The sequence below is a fragment of the Sceloporus occidentalis genome, unplaced genomic scaffold (genome assembly GCF_023333645.1).
Source record: "Sceloporus occidentalis isolate IW3139 unplaced genomic scaffold, rSceOcc1.0.p SCAF_6, whole genome shotgun sequence".
Taxonomy (NCBI): Eukaryota; Metazoa; Chordata; class Lepidosauria; order Squamata; family Phrynosomatidae; genus Sceloporus; species Sceloporus occidentalis.
In genome coordinates this window covers 2,475,250-2,494,982 of record NW_028316986.1, presented here as the reverse complement: position 1 = coordinate 2,494,982, position 19,733 = coordinate 2,475,250, and the positions used below count along the sequence as shown (strand labels likewise).

At 45.4% G+C, this 19,733-nt stretch overlaps 2 protein-coding genes across 2 annotated transcripts in view; one reads left to right on the top strand and one right to left on the bottom strand.

Moving 5' to 3' along the window:
* Positions 1-6,853, top strand: part of SCARA5 (scavenger receptor class A member 5) — a 139,153-nt gene extending 132,300 nt beyond the window's left edge. Inside the window, exon 9 of the mRNA XM_089528720.1 lies at positions 4,729-6,853. Within this exon, the coding sequence (XP_089384846.1) occupies positions 4,729-4,865 (137 nt within the window). The 3' untranslated portion in view covers positions 4,866-6,853. The remainder of the gene's footprint in view (positions 1-4,728) is intronic.
* Positions 6,854-9,550: 2,697 nt separating this feature from the next.
* Positions 9,551-18,867, bottom strand: LOC149310320 (uncharacterized). Its single transcript, XM_089528260.1, has 8 exons — positions 18,466-18,867; positions 17,346-17,431; positions 15,484-15,511; positions 14,612-14,653; positions 13,088-13,115; positions 12,708-12,738; positions 12,537-12,615; positions 9,551-10,327 (listed from the first exon to the last, which is right to left on the bottom strand). The coding sequence occupies exons 1-8, from the start codon at positions 18,865-18,867 to the stop codon at positions 9,836-9,838; spliced, it is 1,188 nt and encodes a 395-aa protein (XP_089384386.1). The 3' UTR covers positions 9,551-9,835.
* Between the last annotated feature and the right edge of the window lie 866 nt (positions 18,868-19,733).

Sequence of the window (19,733 nt, the reverse complement as noted above, 5' to 3'; positions counted from 1 at the left end):
AGTAGAGGAAGGCTGGGCCTGTGAATATGTGGATGTTTCCATGACCAGCTTGTGCAAATATGCCTGTGGCTCTCTGCCTTTGATCGGTCCTTCCACACACAAACATGCGCTTGGATATAGTTGTGGATATCGTATATCTTGATTTCAGTAAGGCTTTTTACAAGGTCCCCATGACGTTCTTGCAAACAAGCTAGTAAATTGTGAGTTAGGCAATGCAACCGATAAATGGATTTGCAATTGGTTGACCAGCCAAACACAAAGGGTAGTCAGCAATGACTCCTCCTCTCCTTCCTTCATCCTGGAGAGAAGTGACCAGTGGAATGTCCAGTGGGGTTCTGTCCTGGGCCCAGGGCTATTCAACATCTTTATCAATGACTTGGATGAAGGAATAGAGGGCATGCTGATCAAATTTGCAGATAACACCAAATTCGGAGGAAGAGCTAGTACTCCAGAGGACAGGATCAAAATTCAAAATGACCTGAATAGACTAGAAAGCTGGGCCAGAGCTAACAAAATGAAATTCAACACCAAAAAATGTAAGATACTACACTTAAGCAGAAAAAAAATGAAATGCATAAATATAGAATGAGGGAAAACCGGCTTAAGGAGACTTCTACGTGTGAAAGTGATCTAGGAGTCTTAGTAGACCACAAGTTGAACATGAGTCAACAGTGTGATACAGCAGCTAAAAGGGCCACATAGGAATAGGAATACATAGCATCAATAGAAGTATAGTGTCTAAATCAAGGGAAGTCATAGTGCCGTTCTATGCTGCTTTGAACAGGCCCCACCTGGAATATTATGTCCAGTTCTGGGCACCAGAATTCAAAAAGAATGTTGAGAAACGAATGTGTCCAAAGGAGGAAGACCAAAATGGTGAAGGGTCTGGATACCAAGTCTTATGAGGGGAGTTGAGTATGTTTTACCTTGAGGAGAGACAGTTAAGAGGTGATATGATAGCCTTGTTTAAGTATTTGAAGGGATGTCATACTGAGGATGAAGCAAGCTTGTTTTCTGCTACTCCAGAGAACAGAACCTGGAACAATGGATGCAAGCTACAAGAACAGAGGTTTCAGCTCAACATTAGAAGGAACCTCCTGCCGTTAAGAGCTGTTTGACACTGGGACACACTCCCTCAATGGAGATTGGTAGAGTCTCCTTCCTTGGAGGTCTTTAAACAGAGGCTGGATGGCCATTTGCCAGGGCTGCTTTGATTGTGAGTTTCTCCATGGCAGGGGGCTGGACTGGATGGCCCTTGTGGTCTCTTCCAACTTTAGGATTCTATGATTCTACAGAGAGATGTGACCTGTAACATTCCTCTAAGATCTCTGACCTGAGACCAGTACCCTTAAAAAAGAATCTTTTTCATAAATAAGGTGGAGTCATAGAATCCAAGAGTTGGAAGAGGCCCCCAGAGGCTCCCAAGTCAAACCTTCTGCTCATGGCAGGATCTCCAGCTAAAGCATCCCCAGCAGGTAGCTGTCCAGTCTCTTTCTAAAGATGTCCAGAGAAGGAGATCCCACAATTTCTCCAAGCAATTGATTCCATTGCTGAATCGCTGTCACTGTCAAGAAGTTCCTTCTAATGGTCAATCAAAACCTACCTTCCTGTAACTTAAAACCATTAGACTTGGTCCTCCTCTCTGGGGCAGCAGAAAACATACTTGCCCACTGCTCTCTTTTGAGATATTTAAAGAGGGGAAACCATATCCACTTTCCTTCTTCTCTCCATCAAGCTGACCATCCTCAACTCCTTCAACCTTTTCTTTTAGATCTTGTTCTCCATCCTTCTTTCCATCCTGGTTCCCCCTCTCAGAATCTGCTCCAGCTTCTCTATATCCATCTTAAAATGAGGTGCCCAGAACTGGACACAGTACTTCAGATGAGGCCTGACCAGCACAGAATATAATGGGACTCTTGGAAACAATGCTTCTATTCATTTGCCTTTCTTTGCTGCACTGCAGGTATCTGCAGCCATACTTACACTACTCCGAGCTGTAAACCTTTTCCCCTGACTTACTGTAAAGCCCTTGAAGCTTCCTCACATAGGGGTTTATCATGTGGGAGGCAAAGCACCCAAGCTTCATGGATAAATGGGGTTTAAATCCTGTGAATATCCTGCAAGAGCGGGATTGTTTTCAGACACATCGGGGCACTTTGGCATTAACCTGACATTAACTTGTGCAAAAAGCAGCCAAATCACGCCACTTTTTAACTGGGTCAGGTGAGGCCTGACCAAAGCTGAATAGAGTGGCGCTATTACTTCTCTTGATCAAGACACTATACTTCTATTGATGCAGCCTAGAATCTCATTGGCCTTGTTAGCTGCTGCATTGCACTATTGACTCATGTTCAATGTATGGTCTACTTGGACTCCTAGATCCCTTTCACATGTAGTTTCATTCAGCCATGTGTCTCCCATCCTATATCTCTATATTTCATTTTTCTGCCCTAAGTGCAGTACCTTACATTTCTCTGTGTTGAATTTCATTTTGTTAGCTTTGGCCCAGCTTTCTAGTCTATTCAGGTCATTTTGAATGTTGATCCTTTCCCCTGGAGTATTAGCTACTCCTCCTACTTTGGTGTCACCTGAAAATTTGATAAGTATGCCTTCTATTCCTTCATCCAAGTCATTGATAAAGCTGTTGAATAGCAAACTGGACCCAGGACAGAACCCCACTGGACTGGTCACTTCTTTCCAGGATGAAGAAGAGGAGCCATTGCTGAGTACCCTTTGGGTTCAGCTGGTCAACCAATTACAAATCCACCCAACAGTTGCCTTGTCTAGCCCACAAGGAGGGGAAGACCCCATACCAAATGGAAGGACTCATTCATGGGGGGTATGGGCACGGGTTTGCAGGACCTGAGCAGAGCAATGGATGATAGAGAGTCTTGGAGACATCTCATCCACAGGGTCTCCATGAGTCAGAATAGAGTCAAGGGCAGCTAACAACAAGTCCTATGCAAAAGCAGCATCCCCATTTTGAAGGCAGATTTGAGGTTTTTTCTTGGCTGGGGTCATTTTCTCCTCATTATTACCTTCCTCGAGGACATCCTTAGCAAAGTCCTAAGCCTGGGAACTTCTTTATTGCTTGTGTGATTCACATGCTGGAAAGGAGGAGGTCTGACTCACCAGTTTTAGTTCACTGACGTCAAATGAGGAAAGGAGCCGGGCGGAGGAAAATGACAGTCTTTGGACTCGTGAATGTAGCAGCCCTTGAGGTTGTTTCCGACCCTGACACCCTCCCCCCATGAACCACAATTTGGCTTCTGCCATGTTTATCCAGTGTGATAATGACCACCTTCTTCCACACACAGGCAGAAGCCGCAGCTGTTTAGCCAAGATCGATTTTTGGCCTCCCATCTGGCAAAGCCTGAGGCTTTCTCCCTGGAATGGAAACATCACCATCAGGACTATATAACCTGCGTACACAAATAATCCAGGTTGACACCACTTTAAATGCCATGGCTCAGTGCTATGGAATCCTGGGAACTCTTGTTGTTGTGGCCCCAGAGCTCTCTGGCAGAGAAGGCTAAATGTTTCATAGTTTTTTGTGGGTTTTTTGGGCTATGTGGCCATGTTTTAGAAGAGTTTATTCCTGACGTTTCGACTTCATGCTAAATGTTTCACCAGACCACAAATCTCAGAACTCCATAGCATTGAGCCATGGCAGTCAGAGTGGTGTCAACCTGGATTATTTAGGCAGTGTGGATACAGCCACTGATTTCGCTGAGGTTTTCTTGCCCTTTTGCCTTGTGATTTCTTTGTGATTTTGCAGAGTTCTACTCCTTTCCAGTTTATAGTGACCCTCAGCTCTTCCAGATTGCAGAAATAAAGCAGGTTCACACCACTTTAACAGTCTTGGCTCCATTTTGTGGATTTGTAGTTTCGTGAGGTATTCAGCCTGGACTATCAGAGAACTCAGGTGCCTCATCAAACTGTGAATCTCAGGATTCTGTAGGATAGAGTCGTGACAGTTAAAGTGGTATCAAAGTGCTTTACTTCTGCAGTGTGAATACACTCTCTATCACAAGGTTTTCTGAGCAAGATTTGTTTTAAAAGGTTTGCCTTTTCCTTCCAGTGAGACTGAGAGAGGGTAACTTATTCAAGACCACCCAGTGGATTTCCATGGCTGAGGGGGGATTGGGATCCTAGACTCTTTGTTCAACAACCACTACACCACACTGGCTTGAGTACATTTTCTCTGTACGAAACACCCATATGTGCACAGTGCTGAAGACCAATGTTGCACACCTTAACCAAGGCATGAAATGTGTAGCTGAATGCACAGCAAAATCCGTACACAATATGCATCCATGTATGAGGTGCATGTACAATGCATTCTGCATATACAACCCCACTTTTCCAACCTTGAACTGAATGCTTACATTCCTCATTGGACTAATAGGTACCGTCAAGAGAACTGACTGGTGTAATGGTTTGAATGTTGGACTAAGACTCTGGAGACCAGGGTTCGAATCCTTGCTCAGCCATTTACACACACTGGGTGACCTTCAGCAAGTCACACACTCTCAGCCTCAGAGGATGGCAATGGCAACCCCCCTCTGAAGATCCTTGCCAGGAAAACCCCACTTAGGCTTGCTGTAAGTCAGAAACTGCTTGGAGGAACAATGTTGGGGAACTAATGCAGAGGTAATGCATCCAAGAGGATACACATCATGCACATGGATTTTTTTTCCTGGTTAACGCTGCTCTCCTCTCTCCCAGGGAAAGGACGCATCTGGATGGATGACGTGGCTTGCAAGGGGACGGAAGACAGCCTCTTCCAGTGCAGCTTCTCCAACTGGGGAAAGACAAACTGTGGACATGCTGAGGATGCCGGAGTGAAGTGCTTGACACAGTGAGGAGGCCAGTTATTCAGCAACCAAAGAACGAGTAGAGAACCTGTTGGAAAAGGAACTCTTAAGATCTCAAGAGGCTGGCCAGTCCTGGAGATGGACACACTTTGCTTTCTTCCTCGCCAGCTCCATGGCTCCCAGCAGAATAGTGGCAACTTGCCCTTTCTATCTCTCAGGGCTTCTAGTAGTGCAGAGCTGGGGAAAGAGTGGTCCAGGAGGCCCCCAACATGACTCTGTCAAAGTTCCTGGGATCTCATTTTAAAAAACAACACCAGAATCTTTTTTTGCAGTGGAAAAAATGCTCTTCGATGTCCCCCAAACGTCACCCAGAGTGACAATTTTTTATAACTCCCTTTCCTCAAACCAGCTCACATTGAGCTGAAATAATTGGACGCCAAGCCCAGAAGCAGATTTCCAGTCACTTCTAGATCCTATTTTTTGCCCAGCCTCCAGCCAAAAACGTTAGCCAGCGCTCTGTTAAGCAGCAGCAAGATTGTAAGCTGGACTTACAGTCTCACAGCTGTTGGGGATTTGTGTTTAGAGTGGCTAATAGTGGAATGTGACCCCAAAAACCTACCCTTATAGCCTGGCAGTGGCACTGGAGATCTTGAGAAAAGTACCATATATACTTGACTATAAGTCGACCTCATGTATAAGTTGAGGGCAGGTTTGGGGGCCAGAATGATGGATTTTGATATGACCCATGGATAAGTAGAGGGTAAAAGTTAGGGGCATGTAACAAAGGATGATGCAAATGAAAATGATGCCAAAGAACTTAGAAAATTCTGGCACAATTGTTTGCGCTCATCCTAAAGGCTGGATGGGTGAGAAAGTAGCGGGGATCCATGCTTCTTTTTGGCGCTCACAGGATGAACTAAGCTCTTGCTTTGTATCACTCTATTCAGAGAAAGAGGATGGCTCCTTTTTTGTATATGTAAGAGTTAAAGTACAGTACTTACATTGACCCATGGATAAGTTGACCCGGGTATTTTGGGTCAATTTTTTGACTAAAATTTCTAGACTTATACATGAATATATTACAGTAGTTGTGGCAGGACCCCAAGGGTCTCCCCAGCTGGCTCTTGTTGATACACAACTGGGGGCTTATCTATATAACCTATATATGCCAAATTCCCCCTGGGCTAGCTGAGTTCAAACCGACAAATTGGATCCCGGCTGTTTACACAACTCCTGGATCCACCCCTTGTGGCAAAATGTGGCAACTATGGAAGGCTGGTTTCCCATACCATCCCTGCAAGCATTTCAAGCCAGGGTGCCTTGTTCTGACCTGAGAGCAAGTCATGCCAGGAACAGCAACAGTGGGACAGCTTACAGACACCAAATGGGAAGCCAACAGCCTGTTGTTGCAGTGTCAGGCAAATGTAGACAGGACAGCATGCAGCCGTCATTTTCCAGCATCTCCATCTGCAGCCCCTAGAAAGTGCTTTGGTCAGGGCACTGCTAGGCTGAAATTGTAGGGTTTTCAGGGGTGACATTTTCAAGACGTAACTGCGATCACAAAGCTCCATTGAAGTAGTTACTTTCACAATGCAAGATCTGAGCCCTTAAAGGCACAGTCCACTGCTTGGACAAAATTTGGGGTTGTAACACATTTGCCCACCCCAGTTGTTGAGTCTACTGTAATTTTGCAAAAGCCCCTAAACAAACCCAACTCTTGCCAGGGTGAGGTTCCATGACCCGTTTCCCAGTTAGCACACCTCTTTCCTTGCATGTAGACCAAAGTTACAGGTTGCCAAGTTCTTTAAAACCTTCTGATCCCCTTCGGGGCTTCTTTGAACTGCATGGACTTTAAATATCCAGTGATACTGATCCCATTATTGCAAGCCATGTATGACGCAGCGGCCAAAACCAGCACCGCGGCTCCCCGGGAGGTAAGAGGGAGCAGTTGAGTGTCTGTGGATGCAGTCACTTGTTTGCTTAGCAAGCTGCTGATTGTTGCTTTGCTTAATAATAAAATAAAGGACATTTGTGCTATACTGTCATTATGTCCCATGTCACCCACATTGATCTCTAAGACACTACTCTCATGCTCCGTTTCTGCCTTTTTTGTGTGTCTTTCTCTGTGCCTTATCACATGACATCGTAGCACTTCAGTTCTCTTCCTACAGGTAGATGGTTGTAAAAGCAGTTGTTAAATGAATTGGAGGTAATAGGGAGAATGCAGTGCCAGAGGAGCATCATGATGCCGCGCACCTTGTGGAGTGGCACACGGCATCATGCCACTCTGGGGGAGGAGTCAGGGCATGCGTCATATGGATGCTATGCCCCTATTCTGCCCCCAAGACGGCCTTTAAGGCAAGTCTGCACAGGGCTGGAATCTCCTTTGGAGGTTTTTAAACAGAGGCTGGATGGCCATCTTGTCACAAGGAAGGCTTGGATGGCGAAGACCTGCATGGCAGAATGGGGTTGGATTAGATGGCCCTTGGGAGCTCTTCCAGTTCTTGGATTCTATGACACACAATACACAACACAGCTAGGTTAGTTGATCTCAGTGTAAAGTGACATTAAGGTATTCTGTTATGGCTTTAAGACTAATGCCCTGTCGGGGCATTGCTTCCACATGATGCATGTCCGACTCCACTCCCAGGGCGCCTCTATGCCATGCACCTCTCCACACTGCATGCAATATCATGGCACTTCTTCGATGCTGCGTCCATATGACACAGCGCCGAAGGAGTGTCGCATAGCCACAGCAGTGTGGTTATTGCACCCTTTAGAGGGCACAAAAGGGAGCCGCTTTTGTGGCTCCTTTTCGCGCCCTCAAAAGGCCAGATCGGGGCTGCAGCATCAAATTGCTGCGGCCCTGATCTGGTGCAAAAAGGGGCAGCTGCAGGCCGCCATTTAGGGGTGGTCTGTAGAGTTCCTGTGACAAGAAAAAAATTCTAGCATAAGTTTTGGTTGACTGCAATTCACTTGTATGGGATAAAGTGAGCCGGAGTTGACAAACGCTTGTGCTAGCAATTTCAGTGTCTCTGTTGCTCTCAAAGGTGCAATAAGATTCCTTTATCTTTCTAATGAGGTAAGTACATTGCTGGCCTTCCACTACTAGGAGAACAGGCCAGAGTGTCTGAAGAAACATTTGCTAGCAACACTTTGCATTGGAAGGACGGAGAGCTGATACCTGGCATGAGACACTGGGTGGCATGAGAGATAATACTGAATCCATGACCTTGGAACATTAAATTCTTTTATGACAAATTATCCTGACCCCACTAATGATTAAACATTGTTGGCTTTGGGGTTATTGGTTTTTGGATGCTTTAACATGATGAGTTACAGGACTGTTTCCAAGACTTGCTCAAGTATTGGCTGCATCATAATCTGGTTTGACCCCATTTTAACTGCCATGGCTAAGTCCTACATTTAGTTAGTTATTTATTTCAAGATTTATATCCTGCCTTTCTCCCACAATGAGATTCAAGGCGAGCGAAAATAATTTGAAATTTAAATTTAAAAAATTCCCAGAATTACATAGCATTGAGCCATGACAGTTAAAGTGGGGTCAAACTGGTTTATTTCTGCAGTGCGGATGCAGCCCTAGTCACAGAAGGAAGCGTGGTGCAGACACCAACGCACTCTATACCTATATATGAGCGTTTTTTTATTTTATAGGGGCTCTCCAGACCACCCAAAGGGTTGGGCTGGAGGCACCCAGTTTTCCTCCAAAGCCATTGGCCCAGCATTCCTCCAAATCAAAAAGAACCTAGAAAAAATGGATTCTTGGCGCACACAGACGATGTCATCAGTGTGCCATTGGCGCACTGTGATGCGTCCATGACATAAGCATGGTGGCTGGAGGTGTGGATGCTGCACCACACTTGCATCATGCACACGTGCCCCGTATGGATGGGAGCCTGGTATGATGGCAGCGGCAGCACATTCTAGGGTTCTGGAGCATGTGGTTGCTGCACGCTCCAGAACCCTAGAACTGGTGCAGGCAAGCCGCTTCCCGCCCGTCTGTCTCTGGCCATAGATATGCATATAAACCATAGATATAAAAGACATAATGGTTGTCAGTGAGTTAGAAAGTATTGTTTCACAGATGCTGGCGAAACATCAGAAATAAACTCTTCTAGAACATGGCCACATAGCCCAAGAAACCCACAATTAACTATTGTTTGTGCTGCAGTAATAATGCTGCACTTACAGTGTTTACAATGTTTATATTGTTTAAAATGTTATACACTTGTCCCTCCATATTTGCAAGGGTTAGGGGCACAAGACCCCCGTTAATATGGAAAAACCACAAATAACAAAAACACCATGTTTTTACTGGAGAGGAGGACACCTTTCTAGGCATCTCTAGGTCCTCATTGCAACTCTGTGGTCAACATCCGACAGCCACTAACCATAGAACTGAGCTGGAGAAGCTACAAATGCCTAGTAGAGTATTCTCTCTAGGAATCTTTTAGTTAAAGTTGACCATAGAGTTGCACTGGAGGACCTAGATATTCCTAGAGAGGACATATTCATGAAATCCTTGAATAATCAAATCCGCAAATATGGAGGGATGAGTGTAGTTGGTAATAATCATACTGCTGTATTGTTTCTTCATTAATAGGGCCATGATCATCTGTCATAAAAGTATTTAATGTTCCAAGGACATAAATTTAGCTTTATCTCTCGTATCACCCGCTGTCTCATGTATTTAATGTTTGGGTGTAAGGTTACCTGGTTACTCTTCATATTACAGTGATAAATTCAGGGTATTCCTGTGTTTGTTTGTATTCAGTGTTCATACTCTCGCCAAGGACATGGTTTGCGCATGCGTCATATGCAAAGTCCAGTGAGTGTCCAAAATTATTCAAAGATATTTTTTTTAATTCGGCACAATGCTCCCAAAATGGCACTGGCTATCAAAGCAACTCTTCTTCCCCTTTCCGCCCATCCTTCCTTCCTTCCTCTCTCTCCTCCGACCCATCCTTCTGTTGGTCTATCCTTCCTTCCTTCCCTCCTTATCGGGTGCTGCTCAGGGTCTCAGGTTCGGAGTGGACCAGATCGCTTTGGGTCTCGCAGTGGCTCTGTGACTCCTGGTGGCTGTGGTGATGGTGGTGGTGGTGATGCTGGTGACACCGGCACTCCCCATGGTTTCGGTGGCTTCGGTGATGCTTGTGGCCCCGGCGGGCCTTGCCATCCGACAAGGCGGCCACCTGGATGGCCTCCGCCACCGCCATGGCCTTCCGGGCCTGAGCGCAGTCATACTCCGCCTCTGCTGCTTGCTGGTAAGCCAAGGTGGCGATCTTGGAGACGTAGGACAAGAGGTTGTCCTCCCGGGCCTGAGCCGCTTCGGCCGACTCTTTGGCTTCCTCGGCTTTCTTCTGGGCCTCCAGGGTCTCCTTCTTGGCCTCCGCCGCTTCGATCTTGGCCTGGGCCACCTCCAGTTTGGCCTGGATGGTCTCCGTGAGGGCCTTAGTGGTCTCTTTCTTGGATTCGGGGTCCTTGTACCTCTGGAAAGGAGACAGAGAAACAGGCGGCTTGGGTTGAAGGGAGTTTGGAAAGACGTGGGATTCAAAAATGATCCTAGATGCACCAAGGAGCTGTGTTGCTTCAAAGCTGGAGAGGGGAAAGTGGGGCACCTGAAGCTCCCACAGCTTCCAGGGGACCCCCCCAAAAAATGATTTCCCCACCCCCCACTCCCCACCCCCATTGATTTTTAATTGTTTATTTTCAAACAAATTTTTTGCAAAATATTGAATGTTTGAAAAATTGATTTTTTTTTGCAAATTTTTTTAATTATTTCTTTTCAATTATTTTTGCAAAATATTGAACACTTGAAAAATTGATTTTGTTGCCAAAAATTGATTTTTTTTTAAAAAAAGGATCCTTTTTTGCAAAAAAGATTTTTTTCAAAATTGATTTTTGTTTTTGTTTAAATTTTTTTCAAATAAATTGGTTTCTTCAAGACATTGAATTTTTCTTTTCCATTTCCCCCCAAATCCTCTTCGCCCCCCATTTACCCCATCCCCAAATGTCTTTTAGAGCCCAAATGCCCAAATAATAAATAATAATAAAATAATAAAATTTATTTATATGCCGCCTCTCTACAAAATGCAAAGGCGTTCCTGCAGCGGCTGTTACCTGGTGCTGGGGGGGGGGGGCGACTTCCAGGGGTAGGACCTCTGCCTTCTGGGGGGTGGGACATCTGGGGCAGGACTTTCCCGGAGAAGCTAAGGGTCTCAGAAATGGCATCGCGTGCCAAAGAGAGCACGCGTGCCATAGGTTCGCCACCATGCCCTTTGAGAGTGTGTGGGCAAGACAGTTTCTCCAGATATTGACCTCTGGATCACTTCATGTTGAAGACATGGCTTCTCCTTGTCCTAAAATGGCCTGGAGAGAGCCAAAAACATGAGAAATTGGCCCCATCATCTCTAGGGGAAATTAGAAGGCATTAGGGGGCAAAAAGGGGAAGACTTTCCTCGCAGGGGTGCAGCAGGGGAGTCTAGCCCTCCAATGCCCTCTGAAAGGGTAACCAATGTGACTCTCCAATCAGGGGTGTCACTAGGGGCATGTAAAAAGTATGCTTTGACTGTGAGTTCCTGCATGGCAGAATGGGGTTGGACTGGATGACCCTTGGGGCCTCTTCCAGCTCTAGGATTCTATGTTTCTATGATTGCACTGGAGGACACCTCAGAGGGGGATGTCAACAGTGCACTGGTGGGAACGGGTGTCTTCTGGGTCTGGTGTCTCTGCTGGCAGGGCCAGAAAGCAAGTCTCCCAACCAGCCAGCAGCTCCGCCAAACCCAAAAAGGCCATGGAGCGGAGGCAACAGCCCACTCCCACCAGCAGCTGCAGGTGGGAAGGTGTGCCTTCTGTATCTGGTGGCTTTGATGGATGGATGGGAATGAGAGCCTCCCTTTGCCACCTTGCCAGCAGCTCCACTAGACCCAGAAAGGGCTGTTGAAGGGAGGCCCAGAGTGTTAAAATATGATGCATGACAGATGACAAATATACGGTGGACTGTGAAGTCAAAGGCTTTCATGGCTGGCATCCATAGGTTTGTTTTTTTTTGGGGGGGGGGGGGGTTGGGGGCTATGTAGCCATGCCTTCTCTGAAGATGCCAGCCACAGGTGCTGCCAAAACATCAGGAATAAACTCTTCAAGAACATAGACACATAGCATGAAAAACCCACAAAAAACTACAGTGGGCTCTACTTATCGGCAGGATTGCTATCTATAGATTTGAACTTCCACAGATTCCCATTGTTTTAAATGGAGATGTGTGTCTGCACCCGTACCAGTGGCCATGCGCACATCATGCCGCCATAGTAAAGAATGGGACTTGGGGTCCCCGGTTTTTGCTATCCATGGGGGTGTATGTGTGTGTGTCCAGAACAGATCCCCTGTGGACACAAGGGGATGACTGTTCTTGGTACACCACTGCCTTTCATTCCTAAGAGTTGCCTAAGAGTCCCTAAGAATACTGGCTTTTAAACTGTCAATGAAGTTTGTCATTTGAGACTTCAAGCAGAGGCAAAATGTATTTGGGAATTCAGTCGACCCCTTGCATAGTTCCTTCAAAAACCCCCAAAATGGATTCATCACTCCCCCACACACCAGCACACATTAGCAATGCGAAGAGGACATCAATTTCTACTAGTCTGAGTAGGACCTGGATGTCCATGCCACATGTTCAAGGTAGGGATTCGAACCACTCACAAGTTGCTCTCGCACTTCCTTCAGGAAGGCAATTTCAGTCAGCAGGGACCCAATTTCGGTCAGAAGTTTTTCTTTTGCCCTGGTAAAAGAGAGAGGGAGGAGAAAGGATGTTTGTGCGGCCATTTTCCTTCCACACCTTTTCAGGGGCGGGTGTGTAATAACTACACTGACCTTCTACAATCTTCTGTGTTGTTATCTTTTCCTGCAAATAGAAATTGGGCCCATCAGATAAATCCCATGTGGCTTTGTTGCCCAGCTCCCCTTTTTCACCTACAAAGAAGAGCTTGGACTTCATTTCCCAGACTCCCCCAGGCCAGAATACACTTTGTGCAGTCCTCAAAATAAGCATTTCCAAGCTGTGTTTTGAACTGACTTGTCCAAAGCCAGTGATGCACGCACTTTGACAAACAGACATCTTCCACCACTAGGGGGAGCATGCCAATACAGCCAAAACAGCCACAATATTGGAAAAGGTGTGTGTGTGTTTCATTGCAGGCCTGTGTAACTAGGGTTTAATAAAAGAAGAGAGATGGAAGGAGAGGCTTTCTGACCTTTGTTCTGCTGCTTCAGGAAGACAACCTGGAAAAGAGAAAAAGCAGCTCACTGAGAGAGAAATACTATTTCTTTGCAAACTGGTGGTGATGATGGTGGGGAGATCAGTTTGCTGGGAGCAATTGGAGGGGCAATGGCCGGATTGTGACCCACTCAGCCATAGGATTGCCCAGTCGGTTCAGCTGCTCAGAGCAAGAGAATCAAATAAGAAGCATTGTATCTTATGCAAATGGGGAAATCCTTGTCTGGCTAGAAATTCAGTTTTCCTAGATCTGTACTGAATGCAGAAAAGCATGCTCTGTCTTACTTAGCTCTGTTTTGGACACTTTTGCAAAGTGCTTTTAAGGACACATGGAGGTCTAACATAAATTGAATTTTCCAAGCTCTGCCTTGAACAGAAAGCAGTCTATCTGCAGAGTGCCAAGTATCTATATATCCATCCATCCATCCATCCATCCATCCATACATCCATCCATACATACATAGGAGATCGGAAGTTTATCCTGCAAATATCCTGGAAAAATCATGTACGTACGCGAAACTATTTCACACAACATCGCACAAAACTCGCCATGAAAGTGGTCACAAAGAAGCACTAATGTGTATCTTTCAGGATTTCAGCGACAATGCATTTCCGATATCACTTTATTTGCACAATTGCGTGTGATAATCATTTACACAATTACTCACCATGTTTGCTTTATTTGTGGGATGCTTTAAATGCGCTTTAATCTCTCTTTAATGTTGAAATTAGCCCCAGTGCAATAACCTCCATACATACATAATACATACACACAGAGACACACACACTTTATTAATGACTTGGTCAATGGAATAGAGGGCATACTTATTAGACTTGCAGACAATACCAAATAAAGGGGGGATACCTAATACCTCAGAGGACAGGATGAGAATTTAAAATGCCCTTAATAAATGGGAGAGTTGGGCAAAGACTAACAAGATGAATTTCAGCCAGCATGACGTAGTGTTTTGAGTAGTATGGCTGCATCTACATTGCAGAATTAATGCAGATTGACACTGCTTTAACTACCATGGCTCAGTGCTATGGAATTCTGGGAACTGTAGTTTTGTGACCTAATTCACCTTCTCTGTTGGAAACATCCGGTGCAGCAGCAAATTACCAAATCTCAGAATTTCGTAGGATTGATCCATGGCAATGAAAGTGGTGTCAAACAGCATTAATTCAGCAGTGTGACAGCAGCCTAGGACTCCAGAGACCAGGGTTTAAATCTGTGAAAACACACCTTGAGCATGCCGCACCCTCTCAGCACTAGAGGAAAGCAAAAGCAAACCCCCTCTGAACAAATCTTGCCAAGAATACCCCATGATAGGGTTGCCAACCGAAACAATGTGAAAGTACACAACAAAAACAACAACAATATTTAGGCAGGAAAAATTAATTGTGCAAATATAGGTGACACTTGGCTTGACAGGAGGTTGGTTCCAGTCAGTTCCCCTTGTTTCTAGGAAAGAGGTTCAAGTCTTACACAAACACAACTTACAGCATTTTTCAGCTTCTGGTTTTCCACAAGCACCTTCTTCAACTGAAAGATGGCAGAAAAAAACCATGAGCATTAGGAATCTCTGTGGCATTTGTTGGTTTCTTATATGCACATAAATTACCCCATGGAAGTGGACAGATGTTTCTGTCTAGCGTAGTATGTCCGCATGCAGTTCAAGGCTGCAGAAAGGGAGCTGCACATGTGTTGGCATTGAAGATGAGGACCCATGTGCAGCTGGAGATGTTAAGTGCATGTAATGTGCATGGATGTACATATAATGTTCATGCAATGTGCATGCACATTGGATTGCACATTCAGCTACATATTTAGCTATCCAGTCACTTATGCAACATAGGCATTCATTGCAAATCTTGCACAGCACCATCAATGCGTTAATGCAAATGCAGAGATTTATGCAATCCCAAAGAGAGATCTCTTCCTTTGTGTTTCTTTCCATTTTTCAGTGCTACCAACCAGACGTAATCTATTGGAAAAGGCTTCATGCATCTGAACTGTGGTCAAGGGTGCAGGCAGCAGTATCTCTCTATGTTATCTATGCAAATCAACCCTCTTTTCCAGAACTAGGAAAACATTCTTTTTTGGACTCCCCAAATCACACAACCGGCTGGGGGATTCTGGGAGCTGAAATCCAAAGCTGGTGCTTGTCCAGACCTTGCAGACAACTGTATACTAAAGCTGTTAGAGGAGTCCTTTGTGGGGTTCCTTCTAACTTTACTGTTGTGTGACACTTATGCTCCAGCTGTGGATTTCCTGCATGGGAAAGGGGCAGGACAAGATGACCACTGGGTTCCCCTGCAACTCTACAATGCTATGAGGCTATAGGTGCTTTGGTCAGTGAAAGTCCTACTCACCAAGCTCTCCATTTTCAGTGTTCTGTCCCTGGAAAAAGATAATGCTAGCTATCAAAAGGCACAAAGCTGGTTCCCCTTGTATACTTTCATCCCCCCAGGCTGTATTGGTTGTGAATGTTTAAAGTTGCTATATCCATGGCTGCTAGATTTATAACGCCCATCTCCAGAAAAAGAGTGCAATTACAAAATAAATATCTGACACCCAAAGACAACCTGGTTTTGAGGTCCTTTTAAAGCTACCACTGCCCTGCATTTTACTTTAGAGCACAGTCCCTATAATCTGAAGATATCCATTATGCCAAGGCCTGTCTGGTCCAGCCCAGGTCTAAATGAAAGACATAAAGAGATCTCACAAGAAGGGATACCAAAGTCTTGGCATTGTGCATCCATTCTTTGCACCTGGACAACAGTCTAAGCAGCTGGGACACACTTCATCAGCTCACAGGCAGTTGCCACACTGCAGAATTAGTGCAGTTTGACACCACTTTAATTGTCACGGCTCCATCCTATGGAATTCTGGGCTTTGTAGTTTGTTGTGGCACCAGAGCTCTCTGTCGGAAAAGGCTAAATATCTCACACAATCCCAGAATTTGATAGCATTGAGTTGTGGCAGTCAAAGCAGTGTCAAACTGGATTATTTCTGCAGTGCAGATGCAGCCTTAGTCACATACCCTCCAACTGTCCTGATTTGACAGGATCAGTCTCAGTTACTCCTCTATCCTCCCAGTTTTGGGGCTGCTTAAAAAATGTTCCAGTTTCTCTTTCCACCTCCCACTTTCCCCCTTGGTCCTCAGCTTGTTTCAATTGCTGCAAACTAAGTTCAAATTGCAAAAGTAGTTTGTATTCTGTTAATTGCATTCTATTAATTCAGGTGCAGGGGAGAAGGGGGCAAGCCATTTTCCGTCCCAGAAGGCTCAGGCAAAAGCAAACTGCTGCAGCCTCTCCTAGCTTATGTGTTCTTCCTCGTGGATCATGTGTGCAGTCTTTGCCACACTCTGATGTTGCTTGGACACATGTGTGCCTGTTTTCATCTATGAAATGTTGGAGGGTATGTCCTTGCCAGCATAGGATAGTGGTTTGAGTGTAGGACTATGACTCTGGAGACCAGGGTTCGATTCCCCACTCAGCCATGAAGCCCACTGGGTGACCTTTGCAAGTCACAAACTCTCAGCCTCAGAGGAAGGCAATTGCAAACCTCCTCTGAACAAATCTTGCCAAGAAAATTCCAAGACTTTAGGGTCTCCATAAGTCAGAAAAAAATTGAAGGCACACAACAACTACTACTATGCTTTTGCAGAAGTTTACTTTCCCCTGAGTCTTCAAGACATAAAGTCCAGGGTTTTCTATGCTTAAAATAGCAGTTTTGTGTAGTCTTTGTGCATTAACAACTTTTTTGCCTTCTTGTTGCCTGGCTGGACCATTTTGAGCACACTTGTTGTGGCTCAGCCGTATGTGTCCTAGTTTCCATCTATGAAATGTTGGAGGGCATGCATTTGCCCAGTCTTGGCCTTCAGAATATTAGGCTGCATCTACAATGCAGAATGAATGCAGATCAACACTGCTTCAACCACTACGGCTCAATGCTATGGCATTCTGGGATTGCTAGGCTGCCTCTGCCCTGCAGAATTAGTGCAGTTTGACACTGCTTTAACTGCTATAGCTCCATGCTATAAAATCCTGGGATTTGTAATTTGAGTTCCCTGACAAAGAAGGCTAAATAGTTCACAAAACTACCAATCCCAGGATTCCATTGCATTGAGCCATGGCAGTTAAAGTGGTGTCAAACTGCATCAATTCTGCAGTGCAGATGCAGCCACAGAGGAAGGGTCTCCTTCCCTAGGTTACTTCCCCATACTACTCACTTCTCTGAGCTTTTCTCACTTCCACTAAAGCTCTCCGTCTCTTTGCTTGCACACTCCATCTCTGGCTTTGACCTCCTCTCCATGCCCTGAGAGATAAAGTAGAATGAATGAATGAATGAATGAATGAATGAATGAATGCGAGCATCAGTTATAAAAGAATCAGTTCCACAAGAAAATGGTGATGCTTTCCATTTTCCTCAGTCCTAGCGGGAATCCAGGGAAGAATTTAAATTTAAATTTTAAAACAGCAGTTCCAACACTATTCTGACATCTAGTTTGTATTTTTAATTTTTGAATCTTTCCTGTGCCATCCCACTTTTTCAGCTGCTTTTAAAACATCCCGGTTTCTCTCCTCCTCCTCCTCCTCCTCCTCCCCCACTTTCCCCTTTTGTCCTCAACTCACTTCAACTGCTGTAAACTAAGTTCCAAAGTAATTTGCACTTCATTAATTCAGAAAAGGGAGAGGAAAGAAGGTGCAGAAGCTTTCTCTGAAACCCATAATGACTTTTTGTGACAATGGCGTTGCTTTCTAGATGTTCACAGACCCTCTGTTTAATGATCTGCTCCAGAATCTTTCTTGGTACAGTGGTACCCCGGGATACGAATTGATCGCGTTACGAAATTTCCGGGGTACGAAAAAGTTAGATTGGAAAAAACTGTTCCGGGTAACGAAAGATTTTTCGGGTTACGAAATTCATTTCGGCGCGAAATTTAAATGCGAAGCGCGGCTAGCGGCTTTCCAGCGCTAACGGAAAGCCTTTTCGGGTTGCGAAATGTATCGGGTTACGAACGGCGCCGCGGAACGAATTAATTTCGTAACCCGAGGTAGCACTGTACTGATGTCAGACTAACTGGATGATAATTGTTGAGATCCTCCTTTTCCCGCTTTTGAAGATGGGGACGACGTTTGCCCTCCTCCAGTCTGCTGGGATCTCTCCTGTTCTCCAGGAGTTCTCAAAGACTATTATTGCCAAGGGCTCTGATATTACATTTGCCAGTTCTTTCAAAACCCTTGGATGTAGTTCATCTGACCCTGAGGAACTGAACCCACTCGAAGCAGTTTACAACAATTAAGCTAACCAGGCCTTGTCCACCCATATTTCCCCCCTAAGAACCTTGCCTTGAATGAGAACCTGCTCTCATCCGGTGAAAGAGGCAAACAGATGGGAGTGAAGAAGGTGCAGGAGACAAAGCAGGGCTGGGAGCTGCAGTTGCGGAGGGGCCGGCGGTGACGGTGGTGGAGGTGGGCCGAAGACAGGCGGGAAAAGTCATCATAGCTCTTGTAAGGGATCATTGGGGATGGAGCATCTTTGGTCCAGGGTCCAGCGGGATGCAGGTGGCAGTTAGCGTCTCCATGGCAACCCCCAGCATTCCATGGATGGAGAAGGGGGAAATCAGGCCCAGTGTGAAGTTGAAGGCTTTCATGGCCGGCAGCCATAGTTTTTTGTGGGTTTTTCAGGCTATGTGGCCATGTTCTAGAAGAGTTTATTCCTGTTGTTTTGCCAGCATCTTTGGCTGGCATCTTCAGAGAATGCATTCTCTGAAGATGCCAGCCACAGAAGTTGGTGAAACGTCAGGAATAACCTCTTCTAGAAAATAGCCACAAAGCCCAAAAAACCCACAAAAACCAATCAAGCCAAGCAGTGCAAGTAGGGTTGCCAGGCTGAAAACCAGAGAGGGCTCCTGGACCTCTCATGGTTGTGTAGGAGGAATCTCAACAGGTGTTGCAGCTTACTTGGTTGCAAGATAAAATGACTCTTGCTGAAATTTCCTTTTCGACGCACCCATCAAAGTGACAGAGGCATCCTTTCCTGCTTTCACTCTGGCAACACTCACAAACACACACACACAGCTACCTCTTTTAGGATTGCCAGATTGTAAACTAGAGAGGGATCCTGTACCATTCATGGCTGCATAGAAGACAGAATTTCAGCAAGCGTTGTTTGTAACACAACCAGGCAGCAAGCAACAGCTGCTGAAGTTCCCTCTTCTGCACAACCGTCCAAAGTACAACATACATTCTGTATTTTGCAGATGAATACTGGGAGACACGTGGCCGAGCAACACCACATCAAGGCAGCTAAAGTTATTGATGAGGAGGAGAGAGAAGCGAGAAGAGGCTGCAGCAGTCTGCTTTTGCCTGAGACTATGGGAAAAGGGCAAGATTTTACTTCCTCCTCTCCTCTCCTCTCCTCTCCTCTCCTCCTGCTGAGTTAATAAACAACCTCTGCAGAAATATTATTTTTTATGCAGAATATGGTGCCTCCTACACAGAAAATGCTGTTTTCAGTTTAGGAGTAAGTGTGCAAATTCTGTGCACAATAAGTCCCAAACCAGAAATAGCACGGTTGCCAAAGATGTTTTTGCAACAGGGAGAAGATTGGGAAA